Source organism: Physeter macrocephalus, chromosome 4, assembly GCF_002837175.3.
Source record: "Physeter macrocephalus isolate SW-GA chromosome 4, ASM283717v5, whole genome shotgun sequence".
Lineage (NCBI taxonomy): Eukaryota > Metazoa > Chordata > Mammalia > Artiodactyla > Physeteridae > Physeter > Physeter macrocephalus.
Window position 1 is genome coordinate 14,802,668 of NC_041217.1, and position 15,660 is coordinate 14,818,327.

Here is a 15,660-nt window from a genome sequence, read left to right on the forward strand (position 1 = left end):
CTGGTTGTCTGAGAAGGCCTGGCTCTTCTGCGCAGAAATCCAAAAGAGGGGATGAAGCAAGTGAACAGGAGTTTCTAGGCAGGGGGAACAGGAGGTATAGGGGTTTTGAGACATCCATGCACATGGCTTGTTGAAGGACAGTCAAAGAATCTAGTAGGACAGAGCTGGACTGAGCAAGAGAATGATGGAAAATGAATCAGGTGGGTGTTGGGAGTGTGGGATCGGGGACTGCAGATCCTGTAGGATTTTGTAGAACACGGAAATAACTTTGGATTCATTTTTGAGTGCGTTGGAAAACCACTGGCGATTTTTGAGCCACAGAGTGAAAGAGGAATGATTTACTTAGTGAAGAGTGACATTAAAATCCACCCCCAGTCCACCCCTAAACATTCTCAAGCCTGAGGAAGGAATTCTAAATACATCACTCAGAGAAACTGGAAGCACTTGCTTCTCCTGGTTGGTACGTCCTGAGATGCAGAAATATCTAAGCCCAATTTGCAGCTGTCCCTGCAGGGAAGTATAGAAAGGAGTTTGGGGCAGCTTGACATGGGGGTTGGCAGCCTATATGACCACAGAAAAGGTGCTTGCTTCTCAGTTAGAGAATTCTAATGGCCAGATATTGTCTGGAGCCGCTCTAATGGTAGGGTAAGACAAGACTGCCACACCGTCGATCTTCAGCATGGCGCACATGAGTGCGTTTCCTATGAGCCAGTGGATGTCTTGCAAGATGGCTAGGCTTGAGCTCCCTTGAAGTTACACTGACCATGATGGTGGGTTTTTGGGGGAGGAGGCTCCAGCAACAAGAGCGTTTGGTGTGTCCTGCTCTGTTGGCACCATAGATCAGTTGCAGAGGGCAACACTCATGTGAGAGAACTTGGCTTTGGGGAGATCCTCATGGATTCTCTCAAGGAAAACATACAATTGTTCAAAAAAGTGCCACCTTCCACAGAGAGGGCTTGGATGGCTATCCAGTGATGGAAGTAAAATGGTAACATTGGGAAGAGGCACATTTGAATGAAAGGGAACAGGCAAGAAAGAGCAAGGAGGGAGAAAGGGCAAACTGGGATCAGGTCTGAGCCTGTGAAATGGTGGAATATTTGAACTACATGTGAGCTTAATATTTTGCTGGAGATGGAATGGACTTTTTTTAAAATTATCTTGCTAGACTCTTTCTGGCCACGCTGCACGGCATGCAGGATCTTAGTTCCCTGACCAGAGATCGAACCTATGATGCCCCCTGCAGTGGAAGCGTGGAGTCCTTACCACAGGACCACCAGGGAATTCCCGGAATGGACTTTTTAATACTTGATCATGAATCTTAATGACTAAAATGAGACTCATAACTAAAAAATAATGTGAAGGCCATAAGGTATTCCTGAATGGTTTTTCAAGAGTTGGGGAAAGGACATCCAAAATATTATGTTTATGCAGCAAGTAGTAGGCAAAATGTAAAGCCTTTCCTCCTTGTATCTCACTGAATTAAGCCAGGTACATCAACATAAATGATAAAAGCATGAGCTAGGGCTGTGGTGGTGGAAATGGAGAAGAGAAACAGCTACGAGAAGATGCTCCAAAAGAAAATAGACTAACATTGATAGTGAGTGAAATCAGGGGATTAAAAAAATCAAAGCTAGGGCTTCCCTGGTGGCGCAGTGGTTGCGCGTCCGCCTGCCGATGCAGGGGAACCGGGTTCGCGCCCCGGTCTGGGAGGATCCCACATGCCGCGGAGCGGCTGGGCCCGTGAGCCGTGGCCGCTGGGCCTGCGCGTCCGAAAAAATCAAAGCTAGATGTCTGCGATCATATGCAAGGCGGCGGTGCCTTTGCAGAAATGGATGTTGGAAAAATTGGGTTAGATGAGAATTAAGGCTTGAGGTTATGGAAGTGATGGGTGCCTATCATTATAGAAAATCAATAGGCAATTGAATATATGGGACTGGAGTTTAGGGAGAAAACTGGGACAGAGATCTTGAGACATCAGTATGATGAAACCTGTGAGAATATTTGAACGATTTGAGCAGCAGAGAGAGTCTTTCTGTTGAGGACACCCACAATTAATGAATGGAATTGGAATAAAACCAATAAAGAAAACCAATGAGTGATCAGGGAGCCAGGGATAAAGCGGCAGTTAAAGGCCAAAGTGAATTGGGAGGAAAAACTGGATTTTGTTGAGATGCAATACAAAGGCCTCTCAAAAGCTTAGTGATTGAGCTGCTTCTGTGGGAACTGAAAAAAGTTGAGAAGTTAAAAGGAGTTTGGGAAAGAGAGGGAAGTGAGAAAATGGAAATAGTGCTGGCAGAGTCTTAAGAATAAGCTCAATATTCTGTAAGGTCTCCTAATCAAACACTGAGTTTGATGATCAGAATTCATTGGCCATCAGAACTAATATTTCCCGAAAGCCATTATGATTATCAGACTATTGACTGGATGTGTACATCAGTTCTAAATACACTCCAAATGATCTCTTTCGAGAGGTCTTCCCATATCCTTCAAAGACTCAAGTGGACAATTCCAGTCCAAATTAAAAGCTGTCTCAAGTTATCCATACTGGCAAGAAGGGGAGCTGAGAATATGGATGAAGAAGTGATCTGACATTCTACATCTACAGCCCAGCATACTCCCCATTTAAAAAAATAAAACATGGCTCAAAAAAATTGTTTTTAATTGTAAAATTATTACTTCAGTATTCAAGCTATCAGTCACTGAAAAAAATCAGAGAGGGAAAATAACGATAGAAGAGATTTCCTGATATCCAATGTCATAGTATAAAAATATAGAGGCCTCAAAGTTTCACCCAAATTTGGTGAGGCAAAAAGGGGAAAGTTCTTTTTCCACAAGCTATGGCCTGTCATGCCATCCTCAACCCCCAGCTATGTACTTTGAAAAGCTAGGGGGCTTTCTAAATGAAGATAGTGGTTTAACCTTCATTTAGAGACACAGACCCTATGCTGCTATCATAAGAAAGCTGGTGTGGAAAAATATCATTTATATCATTCAGGAGCTTGAGGCAAATTTTTAAACAATTATTTGTGAATGCTACAAAGACATTATGCCTCAGCCTTCTCATCAATAATACAGCCCCAAACTGATTTGGAACTGTAAAAACTGCCATGGATCCCATTAAAGGCAATGAGAGACATGATCTGTGTTCTCTCTTTCTGCTTTCCCTTGAGCTTCATGCCTGGAAATCATGCATCTTGGAATAGCAGTCCAGTCATGTAATAAAAACTCTTCCTTGTTTATGTTCTTTTCTTAGCTTATCCATTTATGGAGAATAAATAAGTGAACTTCAGAGGCAGCCCAGGAGCCAGTAAAGCTGTCAGCTGCAGTGTTTGTCATATTTCAATCAAAGCCAGAGCCAGCCAGCTATCTTCATCCAGTGCAGTCTCTACATTCTCGAGGACAAGAATTAATGAATTAGCTATTGATTAAATTCTACTCTAGCAAATCCACCAAGGCAAATAAATGAACTACCCAGGGCACGTGTAGGCCACGGCCAGACATGTCTGGGCTATCGATCAGTCGTTAGCATTCTTTGGGGATATAGAAGCAGCTGATGATAATATGACAAGTATGGAAAATGTGATGTAGAAACAGAGTTTGTTTCTGGAGGAGTAGCTTATAAAACTAGAAGGTTTCATCTGATCTTTCTAAATACCTTCGTGTGCTATGGCATCTTTGGTTTATACATAATGGGAAAAACATGTGTAAGTGCTTGTACTGAAGATGCTGTAGTCAAAAGCAAGGTATAGGTTAAGGCCAAAGATGAAAATGACATGCTCCATGCTTATAATCAAACAGGCTGGTAGGCTATTGGTATAGGTTATGAAAATATATAAAAGTTAAAATTTGCTGATGACTGCTTTTTACCAAAAACAAACAAAGATTCTAAGAAATATGTGTCTTATTAGAAACCAAAATATTCTAAACGCTATAGAAGCAAACCCTGCCTACTGACATTTATCTGGAAAGATTTCACATTTGATTTTGCATGTTGCTAATATAAAAGAGATTTTCTTAAACCAAAAATAGAAACAAAACTAACAAGTGTACAATGCCAGAAGTATAATGAAATTACACAAACAATAACATGCACACAGGAGGCTAACTGCTTTGGTGTTGGTGTAATTTTGATTCATGGCTTGGCGCCTATATCTGCTCATTAGAGTCTTGCCTTTGGAAAATGATGCCATGCTACCATAGATCACTTTAAGAAAGGAAAGATTGTACATGCCAATATTTGGTTGTGGATGATTTCCATAAGTTATTTTGCTAGATCTTTGACCAAAAAAGAAAAAAACAAAAGGAAATAAAGTTGCCAAAGGCATTGGAATAAAGAAAAATATGGAGGGGTTCGTACTTTCTGTGCTGGTCAACATGGAGAATGTCAGTTATAGCCTCTCTCTCCCACTGATTACTGCTAAAAAGTCTGCTCTAATTACAAAAAGCAACCACTCAAGGACTCTGAAAAGTTAACAATAGAGGCAGATCAGGAGGGGAGCCAAAACTTAAAGAGCAAACATTACAGGATGCGTTTCCCATTGTTTCCCCCCTTTGTTTGTCTCCATCTTTAACCCAAGAGCAGCCCCAGTGTGGAACCCAGCACTGGGCAAGCAGAATCTGTGAGAGGAACCCAATCTTTCTGGCCAGAGTACAAAAAGGCCTTGCAAGCCAAAGGGTACGATGGGTATTCCTGTTTCATTTTATTTCCTCTTTTTCCTCTCTTTTTTCCTGCTCTGAGGATGATTCCAGCCAAGGAGCTGCATGATGGCAGTCCTGGCCAAATGAGAATCTAAAATCCTGAGAAAAAACAAGCTGTCTGACCAGAGGAATCAGGGAAAGCACCCCTGTGGTCCAAAATCTCGTTTATTTTTTCCTCTATTTTCTCTCTAATCTCACTGTCCCCCAAACAACTACATTTATGTAAACTGTGAGGTATATTGGGAGGGTAAAATTACAAGAGAAACCATGTCTTTCTAGCCAAAGATTTGGGAAAGGAAGTCCCAGTGATGTGAAAAACATGGGGGAAATCTCAGAGAAGAGAAAGCTAGGCAGTCTACTAATTCTATACATGAACCAATACAAGTTCTAACTCAACTCCAAGCTGCACATGCATGGTTGCCTCACAGGCAAAGGAAATCTGAGCACTGTAGCAAAGACTTTGAGATCTGAACCATTACATAATCCCTCAACTAAATACCAGATTAGCCACTGAGAGGTGCATGCGTGGGGCAGATATAAAGCAGCACAGCAAAGCTTTTGAAAGATGAACTGATATTACAGCCATTGACCACATAAGCCAAGACAGGATTTTCAGTCTGAAGCTAACCAGTTGATTGCCTGCTGAAACAAACAAACAAAAACTCCAACCTTCTTCAGAGGATTTTAACAGGACTCAGATCACAACCTGATATTTAAAATGTTCAGGATACAATCCCAAATCACTCGAAATTACACTAATCCAAAGAAAGCTGGAGTGGCTGTATTAGTATTAGACACAATATACATGATGACAGGAAAATTATCGGGAAGAAAAAGGAATATTACACAATGATAAAAGGATCAATTTACCAAGACACAACAATCTGAGATATATATGCACCTTGTAATAAAGCGACAAAATACACGGGGCAAAAACTGATAGTTCTAAACAAGAAATAGATAAGCCCACAGTTATATTTGGAGATTTCAAACATGCCTCTCACAGTAATTGATAGAACAACCAGGCAGGAAATCATTAAGTGTATAGATGACCTGAACATCACTATCACTCAACTCGACCTAATTGACATTTATAAAATGCTCTAACAACAGCAGAACACACATTCTCCTCGAGTACACATAGAATATTCACCATGATAGATCATATTATAGGCCATAAAATAAACCTTAACTAATGTGAAAGAACTGAAATCATAAAACCATGTTTCAGATCATAACAGAACGGTACTAGAAATTCACATTCACAACATATCTGAAAAACCTCAAAATATTTGGGAATTAAGCAAACCACTTCTAAAATAATTCATGAGTCAAAGCAGAAGTATTAAGAAAATTAAAAAGTATTTTGAACTAAATGAAAGAAAATGCAACATTTCAAACTTTCTGAGATTCACCTGAAGCAGGGCTTAGAGGAAAGCTCATAACTTTACATGGTTCTAGTCAAAAAGAGGAAAGATCTCAAATCAATAATGTAAGCTTTCCTCTCTAAGAAACTGAAAAAAAGAAGGGTAAGATAAATCCAAAGCAAGAAGAAGAAAAAAATCAATAAAGAGCAGAAATCAATGAAATGGAAAACATAAAACAATAGAGAAACAGCAATAAAACAAAAAGATGGTTCTTTGAAAAGATCCACAAAATTGATAAAACTCTAGACTGATTGACTATGAAAGAGAGAAGACACTTATTACCGTTATCAGAAATGAAAGAATGCAAATAAATCCAGACTCTACAAACATTACATTACTCTACAAACATTACAACTTTCTGCCCATAAATTTGACAAATTTGGTGAAATTAACCAATTCTTTGCAAACACAAGATTACAGATCTCACTCAAGAAGAAATAGATACCTTGAATCATCCTACACTGTTAAGGAAGTTGAATTCTGAGTAAAATACCTTTCTACCAACATTTAAGAAATGTTGAATTCTACCAACATTTAAGAAATAAATACCTTTTCACACAATCTCTTCCAGAAAATAGCAGAGGAGGGAATATTTTCCAACTTATTTTATGGGGCCAGAATCACCATGTCACCAAAACCAGGCAAAGACATTACAAGAAATAAAAACAGTTCTATATATTTTATTAGGATAGTCATAAACATCCTCAATAAGACAACAGCAGATTGAATGTATAAAAAGGAAAATACATCACAACCAAGTGGGGTTTATCCATATAACACAGACTAGTTAATTATTTGAAAATCAATCTATATAATTAACCATATTAACAAATTATATGCAAAAAAGGCATTTAACAAAATTCAATATCCATTTATGATAAAAACTCTCAGCAACTAGAAATAAAAGAGAAGACTTCAACCCAATAAAAGGTATCTCCAAAAAAATTCATAGGTAACATCACTTGTAATGGTAAAAGAATAGGAACAAGTCAAGGGTGTCCACCTTATTGAATGAGCCAAGGCAATAAGGCAGGAAAAAGAAGTAAAAGACACACAGATTGCAAAGGAAGAAATAAATTGTTTCTTTTTGCAGAGGATCTATGCAGACCCAGGGAATCTACAAAAAAGCTCCTAAAAGATCCTAAAACTCATAATGAGTTTAGCAAGGTTGCTGCATACAAGGTCACTATACAAAAATTAATTGTGTTTCTACACCCTAGCGATAAACAATTGGATTTCAATGTTTTTAAAGAACCATTAAGAGTAGTACTCCCCAAAATAAATAGTAGGTATAAATCTAATGAAATATGTGTAGGATCTGAACACTGAATTCTACAAAACACTGATGAAATAAATGAAAGAGGATGCAAATAAACGAGCAATATGCTGTATTTATGAATTGGAAGATGTGGTATTGTTAAGGTGTCAATTCTCCCTGTATTGAACTATAGATTAAACGCAGTCCTAATCAAAATGACAGAAGGATTTTATAGATATTGACAAGCTGATTCTAAAATTTATATGGAAAAGCAAAGTAATGAGAAAGGTCAGAAAAAATTTTTAAGAAGCTTAAAGTTGAAGAACTCATAATACATGATTTTACAACTTACTGTAAAGCTACAGTAATTAAGATTGTATGATATTGGTAAATGAATATGCACATTGATAAACTGAACAGGAAGAGAGTTCAAAAATGACCTATAAAATGTGTTAAATTGATTTTGACAAAGGTCTAAAAGCAGTTCAAAGGAGAAGATATAGTCTTTCCAACAAATTGTGTTGGAAAAATAGGATATCCCTATGCAAAGATGTTAACCTTGACCCTCACCTCAGTTTATAGAAAAATTAACATAAAATGAATCATAGACATAAATTCAAAAATGTAAACATATGAAACTTCTAGAAGAAAAAATAAGAAGAAATCTTTGTGACTTGACTCAGGTAAGGATTTCTTAGATACAACACCAAATGGGCAGTCCATGAATGAAAAAATCGATAAACTGAACTTTATTGAAATTTAAAACTTTGCTCAAAATAAAAACAATTAAGAGAATGAAAAGACAAGCCATAAATGAGAGGAAAATATTTGCAAATCATATATCTGACAAAAAAATTCAAATCCAAAATGTACCTTAAAAATTTGAACTCAACAATAAGAAAGCAACAAATCCAAGTAAAAAATTAATAAAATATTTGAAAAAGCACTTCATCAAAGGAGAAAACAAATGCCAAAAAAGTATTCGCAAAGATGATCAATATCATTAATCATCATGGAAATAAATGTAAATTAAAACCATAATGACACACCACTAAACATCTATTAAAATAGCTAGAGAGAGAGAGAGAGAGGAAAAATTCTTGCAGAATATCAAGTTCTAGCAAAGATGAGAAACAACTGGAATTCTCATACAATGCTAGTAGGAATGCAAGATGTTACAGTCACTTTGGAAATTGGTTTGGCAGTTTCTGTTTTTTAAATTAATTTTTATTGGAATATAGTTGCTTTACAATGTTGTGTTAGTTTCTACTGTACAGCAAAGTGAATCAGCTATAAGTATACCTATATCCCCTCTTTTTTGGATTTCCTTCCCGTTTAGGTCACCACTGAGCATTGATTAGAGCTCACTGTGCTATACAGTAGGGTCTCATTAGTTATCTATTTTATACGTAGGATCAATAGTATATATATATGTCAATCCCAATCTCCCAATTCCTCCCATTTCCCACCTTTCCTGGCGGTTTCTTATAAAGTAAGTAAAATATAAACTTATCCTATGATTCCGCACTCCAACTCTCAGTTATTTACCCACGTGAAATGAGAATCTACGTTCACGTTACGTACATAATGTTTATATCAACTTTATTCATAGTCACCAAGAACTGGAAACTACCCAAATGGTACACAAACTGTGGTATATTCATGCGATGGAATACTAATCAGTAACAAAAATTAACAAACTATTACTATGTGCAATAACATGGATGAACCTTAAATGCATTATGCGGAGTGAAAGGAGCCAGGCTTAAATGGCTACATACTGTATAATTCCACTTATATGACAACATGGAACAGGGAAAATTATAGAGAACAGAACAGTGTTTGCTCAGTTTGGAGGAGGGTGGAGGAGGAAGTGGCTATAAAGGGGCCAGTGTGAAGAAATATTCTGACTGACATAATGGAACAGTGTTATATCTTAATTGTAGTGGTGTTCATATGTTTGACAAGTTCATATGTACTTGTCAAAACTCATAAAACTGTGAAGCAAAAAAGAGTGTATTTTACTGTATGTAAATTAAAAAACAAAATAAAAAAATTAAGAGAATAATTAAAAAGTAAACAAATTTAGGAAACCCAGAATCTTTTTGGAAGTTTAATTCATTGTTAAAACTAGGCAGTTCTCTTCACACCCTTGTCAGTTTTTACAGAATCTATATTTTTTTCTCTTCACCTGTCTTAAATTGCCTCTCTGCTAATCCAAAACAATACCAGTTGATATCTGACTGAGTGTGGAATTGATAAGACGAAAAGGTTCTTTTTTTAATTCAGAATTCTAAGGCATTGTTTTCTTAGCAATGAATGTTGCTGTTTATAGTCTGATAATGCCATTCAAATTCCCAATGCAGTATGTACACTATCTGTCTTTTCCTCCTGGAAGTTATTTTGGATGTGCTTTTTTTAACCTGGTATTTTGAAATTTCCTGATGATATCCCTTTATTGGCTCTTATTTTTCAATCACTGTGCTAGTATCTATAGTAGCTTTTAATCTACATACTGGTATCTTTGGTTCTAGGATATTGTCTTTTCCTTTTTTTGGTGGGGGGGGGCATATTTTCTTGTCATTTTTCTTTGATTATTTTCCCCCTTCTTTTTCCTCTGTTCTCTCTTTCTGGAACTCTTGTTATCCAAATATTTGATTTCCTGGATTTTAAAAGTTTTTCTTAAAAATTTCATTTGTATTAACATATTTGCTTTTTATTGCACTTTCAGAGACTTTACCTTAAATTTCCAATTCAGCTCTCACACTTTTAATTTCCATGAGGTACTCTCCCCCACCCCTCACATCCTGCTTTACTTTGATTCTTTTTTCCAAGTAGGATTTTTTGGGGTTGTTTTATAGATAGAGGACGTCTTTTTATCCCTCTAAGATTGTTATGGATTTTTTTCCTCATCCTGCATTGTCCCTGTGTCTATTGAATCATTCCTCTGTTTTAATTTTGTTTCTTTTCATCTTTGAGATTAAAAAAAGATGACTAGAAGTTTTATATTGTATATGAGTGAGGCTTGTTGACTGATGTACTTTACTACTGTGTGACCAGGTGGTTAGCTACCTTTTCTGTTAGGTGATCCCTATCTGCTAGTTCCTGGAAATATTTTATTTGGAGTCATTCAAACTTTTCCAGAGAAGAATGCCCTTCCTGTATGGAAACATTTATGACTAGATATTTGTTTCTAAAAACAGAGCTGGGGAAAGCCACTGAGGTGCCATCATTCTAATTGTGGTCTACCACTTTAACATGATTTTTACATTTGCCCCTCATCCCAGATTTCCACTGTGCCTAGTAGCCCTAATTCCTGAATACCTCTGTTCAGTTTCTTGAGAAAAAACTTCTAATCTCCTGGTTGGTGATGGAATATGCCACATGGAGGAAGAGAAATAGACACATGGATGAATAATACAGAGGTAGGCAACCTTGCATTCTGTAATGGCTAATTTTATGTGTTAACTTGACTGGGCCACAAGGTGCCCAGACATTTGGCTAAACATAATTTCTGGGTGTATCTGCAAGGTTGTTTCTGATGAGATTAGCATTTGAATCTGTGGACTCAGTAAAGCAGATTACTCTCCATAATGTAGGTGGGCATATCACCCAATCAGTTGAGGGTCTGAGTGGAATGAAAAGGTGAAGGAAGGGAGAATTTCCTCTCTCTGCCTGACTACCTGATCTAATCAGTCTTCTCTCACTCTCAGACTTGGACTGGGATTTATACCATTGGCACCTCTAATCCTGAAAACTTTGGACCTGGGCTGGGACTACACCCCCAGCTTTCCTGAGTCTTCACTTTGGGTTTTGTTTCTCTGGAGAACCCTGACTAATTACAGGTCCCAAACACTCTTTTTTAAACTTTCAGCTTTGAACTTTACCCCATCTTCCTCTTCTTCACAATTCTGAAAGCTTGTTAAGTGCTCAGCCACTGAGGTTCTCGGCAGAGCAAATTAGTTTGTTTTGTGTCATTATTTCCCTCTGCCAACCAACACTTTCGTTGTAAATTTTGCCACTGTACAAAGTCATCTGCCTCTCCCTGCCAAATACTGCTTTCAAAAATTGTGTTAAAATCTCTCTTCTGTTACTGTAATCTGCTTTGTTATTTTCCTTGCTCTTGTTGTATACCCTTTTTAATGTTTTTGCCACCAAGTTACTATATTTGGGGATAAGCAGTCTTTAACCACAACTAAAAAATATTTTTTCTCTGTTATCATCTGCAAGCATCTTCTTAAAAAAATATCTTAGAAGCAGAGGAACATATGGGTATTTGCTCAATTTCTAAAAGAGCTTGCATATTATTTTTAGCTACATGTAAATATGTAATCTAAGACATATTCCCTTACGCCATTCACCTGAGCTTGAGTCACAGGGATGCTAACAGGCAAGAAATGTGACAACATCCACCCACCTACCTATACTTCTTCCTTGAGTTCTTTAAGAATGAACTCCAATGTCACATCTTTCACGATGCCTTCACTGATAATCATGGGTAGAGCCTGGCATTTTTTTTATGCACTTCTTGCACATTATAAACTTCTGTTGTAGTGTTTCTCACACTGTTCTATAAATATTTGTTTAGGGCAGTGTCTCCCACAGTAGACTGGAACTGTGAAAATTTAGAACCATGTCTTATATTTCTTTGTATTACTTGCACTTCTTATATTATTATACCCACAAGTGTGTTTGCTGAAAAAATAAATAAAGCTTTTTGGTATCCCTTAAACTTGACCATTTTCCCCCTACAAGGCAGGCAATCCTGTGGATGGGTGGGCAAAATCTGCTGAGGGAGTTATCAATTAATTAACATATCCTACATTAGATAGATACCATCATGTGTTTTATAGATGTACTCAAGAAAACAAGATGTGACTTTTGCTCCGAACATCTAAGAATACAATTACTTGAGTTTTTCTAATTATTTTAACCACTAGTTCCCCAAATCAGTACAGATACTTTTGAACTGATTAACAAAAAAAGACCTAGAAATTTCAATACGTCATAAAGGAATCCTTCAGGAATGAGATATTTTATAACAGTTTGATTATTTTAGCCAGTGTGCATGTGTGTACATGGGGTGTGTGTAGGTGTGTATGTGTGTGTAGATGAAGGGTGATTCATTTGGTTGGGGCAAAAGTATGATGTGGGAATACTCAGGTTTCTTTCTCTAGCCTTGACTTGATACAGAGAGATGAAAACTTAATATCACTTTTGGCTTGGGAAACTTGATGTTAAATCTTTTTCTTCTTATTGCTATTATGAATTGAAAAGAGGCTCACTTTCAAACTATGGTCACTGCTCAGCAACAAAAGTATACAGAAAAATAAAGGGATTCTATGAAGAATTTGATAAAATTGGTAACAGTTATCCAATAATTTATCTCCCGTAATTATTTTAGAGATGTTTCTAGCTTTAGGGGAATCTGATATCTCTAAATCTAATTTTTTCAAAGAGATTAAGTTAGAAGGTAGTCATTCTAGTTAAAGTTGTATTACTTGCCTCACGAAAGGATTTACTGAAGGACAACTTTTCCATGCACTTCCGCATTTGTTCACAGATTGCTGAGTAAAAGGAAGTGAAGCTGGGCAATCAGGGATATCAAAGCTTAAATGTTAGGGGACGTGTCTATTGAAGATCAATACCTAATAATATCAAACATCTGATTTGCACACATATTTATAGTAATCTACTAAATGAGATTGTCATGGCTGGGATGATACCTTTGATTTTTATTTTCATTGTTTATGATCAGTTCTTTAGATTAACTGACAAAAAAATTGTACCTTGAAGTGATGCCATGAATTGTGGGAGCTGGTATATCACTTGGACTATCTTCCATGGTGGTGATTTGGGTTCCATTGCTTTTCACACAGGCATATTTTGTGCAGACTTCAACCTGCAAATGTTAGTTTAGAAAAGAATTATTGCAAATACTTTCAAAATACAGATTGCCGATGGACTGAACCTCACCCACCCTCATTTCACAGGAGTCTCTTATAGCTCTCTACAGCATCTTAGGGTTTAATCAATCTTAATTTTTTATGTTAATTGAGTCTGGTGGGAAAGGTCAAAATAAAGCACAGAAATGAGCTCAGAACAATTGATCTAGTGATTCAAATGGTGATGTTTAGTTTCTGGTTCCAACCATTCAGAAAGAGACAGACATATTCATCTATTTGGAGCACAGTTAAGGAAGGGAGGATGTTTAGGTGACAGTTGGCAAGCATAATATGTTATCACTGCATACTGCTCTCTGGATCTATAACAAGATAGGGTAATGATGATATCTTCTGGAAGTCTTGACACTTTATAGAAAATAGCCTCAATGCTAATGTCTAATGGAAGAAAAATGAGGTCTAGGGAAGATTTCCAATATGGCTGAGCTATTTTATAGCCATTTGTTCCAGCTGCAATTGTATTTTTACCTTAATCACAGCAGAAACTCATCACTCACCCTTTAATTCTGCCACCTAATCTGAATAAAAACCGAGGAGGGTGGAATAACTAAAGATTAGAAATCAGGTTCATCAAGCATCAGTAACACAGAAGGAACATATTCAACAAGAGGGGGGAGAGACAGATGAACATACAGGAGGTCGCTCGTGGACAGTCTACAAAGCGACACCCTTCTGTTCTCCATTAATGTCTAAACCAAAGAGGAACTGCACTTTTTCCAATGCTAATTTACTGTCAGCTTTTAATACATAAATGGAGGATACTAGATACTGATGAATCTTAAACACTAATCCTGAGCCTTTAAGCAACACAGTTCTTTGAATTTCAACTGGCATTTGAGGAAAGACAAATGCACTATTTGTTATATTTAGTAGCTACGTCGCTTTGTTCATGGGGCTGTTTGCACCTAAATGGGAGTTTTTATAATGCTGTTGTGTGATTTATTTATGCCACATAGCATTTTGAGCTAATATTTAGTAGATATTTAAACACTGTCAAGGCTGTTTACTCTGAATATGTCCAATGAAACCCCAAACAACTTACAGGCAGATGAACTTAAAATATGCTTGCCATAATAGAATTAAGGACAATAAAACTTCATGCATATTGGGAAATATTTGACTATATGATGCATAGTGAGATAACTCAAAATCAACTCAACTGAATCTTTTATATGCCAAATATTATGATGGGTACTTGCACAGATAATTTTATTGAATCTTTACAACTCCACGTTCAGAAGTTTGTAAATGGAGGGGTCAGAGAAATCAGGGAATATGATCAAGCTGATAAGATATGAAATATCTGATTCAGGCTTTACTGTACCCTACTGTCTTATTATCTAAATAATAAGCATAGCTTTAAGTTCTAAACTTAAGTGTATTTAAATGAGTCTCCAGAAAGCTTTTACTTTGACTTTAGAGAAATGTGTCAATATTTTCACTTCCTTGATAATGCAATATCCCAAGTCTCCATCTTTGGGGCATAAAAAGAGATAAAATTGAATTTAAAATGGAAATGCTTATTCCCTTTAAAAAGGGATATGTAAAATGATTCATTCAAAAAAGCAGATGCTTTGGTGCGTCTACATGTCTGCTTTAAAATCAGTGGCTATTTTACAGAGGCGGTTAGTATAGAGAATCTTAGTTTTAAAGTATTAGGCATATCAGTTAAGTGCATATTTTAAATGGAGCCAAATCATCCTTGACATCAGAAATAAAAATCTTTGAAATTTTATATTCAAATTTCCAGTAATGCAACAACTATTTCAAGTGCAGCATTTCTGGACTGCGAGGACCTTCACAAAAATACAGTTATTAAGAATAAGAACATCTTATAACAAAATTTAAGTATTAGATTCTAATTTGGTCTTTTGTCTCCCCATCTGTTTTCATGTCCCAAACTCGATCACAATGCACTCTCCTCAGGCCATTAGTGACTCAAACCAATAGGTCTGAGTGAAGCCTGTCAGAGTAGAACAGGCCTGGAACGCTTACATGTCAACTCTTGCTCTATGGTTGGAAGGCTGATGCTGGATATGCATCCACAGCATCCAGTGATCTCACCCCCAGGATGTATTTTGAGTCCTATAAAGCAAATGAATAAGCTGCCTTTCAAGGTCTCAGTTGGCTTTCTCCATCAGGGTCCCAAAGAGGAAAATACAGCAAATCCTTCATCACCTTCCTATGCTAACCTTATTCATAAAGTTATATTTCTATGTATTTTGAATGTGATTTTCATTTTATAACGTGATTGATGAGCTACACATATACATAGATTCACTCTAAGAGTCATGAACAAAAATATCAGTCCACT

General features: G+C 36.7%; 1 protein-coding gene across 1 annotated transcript in view; it reads right to left on the minus strand.

The window, feature by feature from the left end:
• USH2A (usherin) overlaps positions 1-15,660 on the minus strand; it is an 829,367-nt gene that overhangs the window by 245,661 nt on the left and 568,046 nt on the right. The window contains exon 46 of the mRNA XM_028488076.1: positions 13,173-13,285. Within this exon, the coding sequence (XP_028343877.1) occupies positions 13,173-13,285 (113 nt within the window). The remainder of the gene's footprint in view (positions 1-13,172; positions 13,286-15,660) is intronic.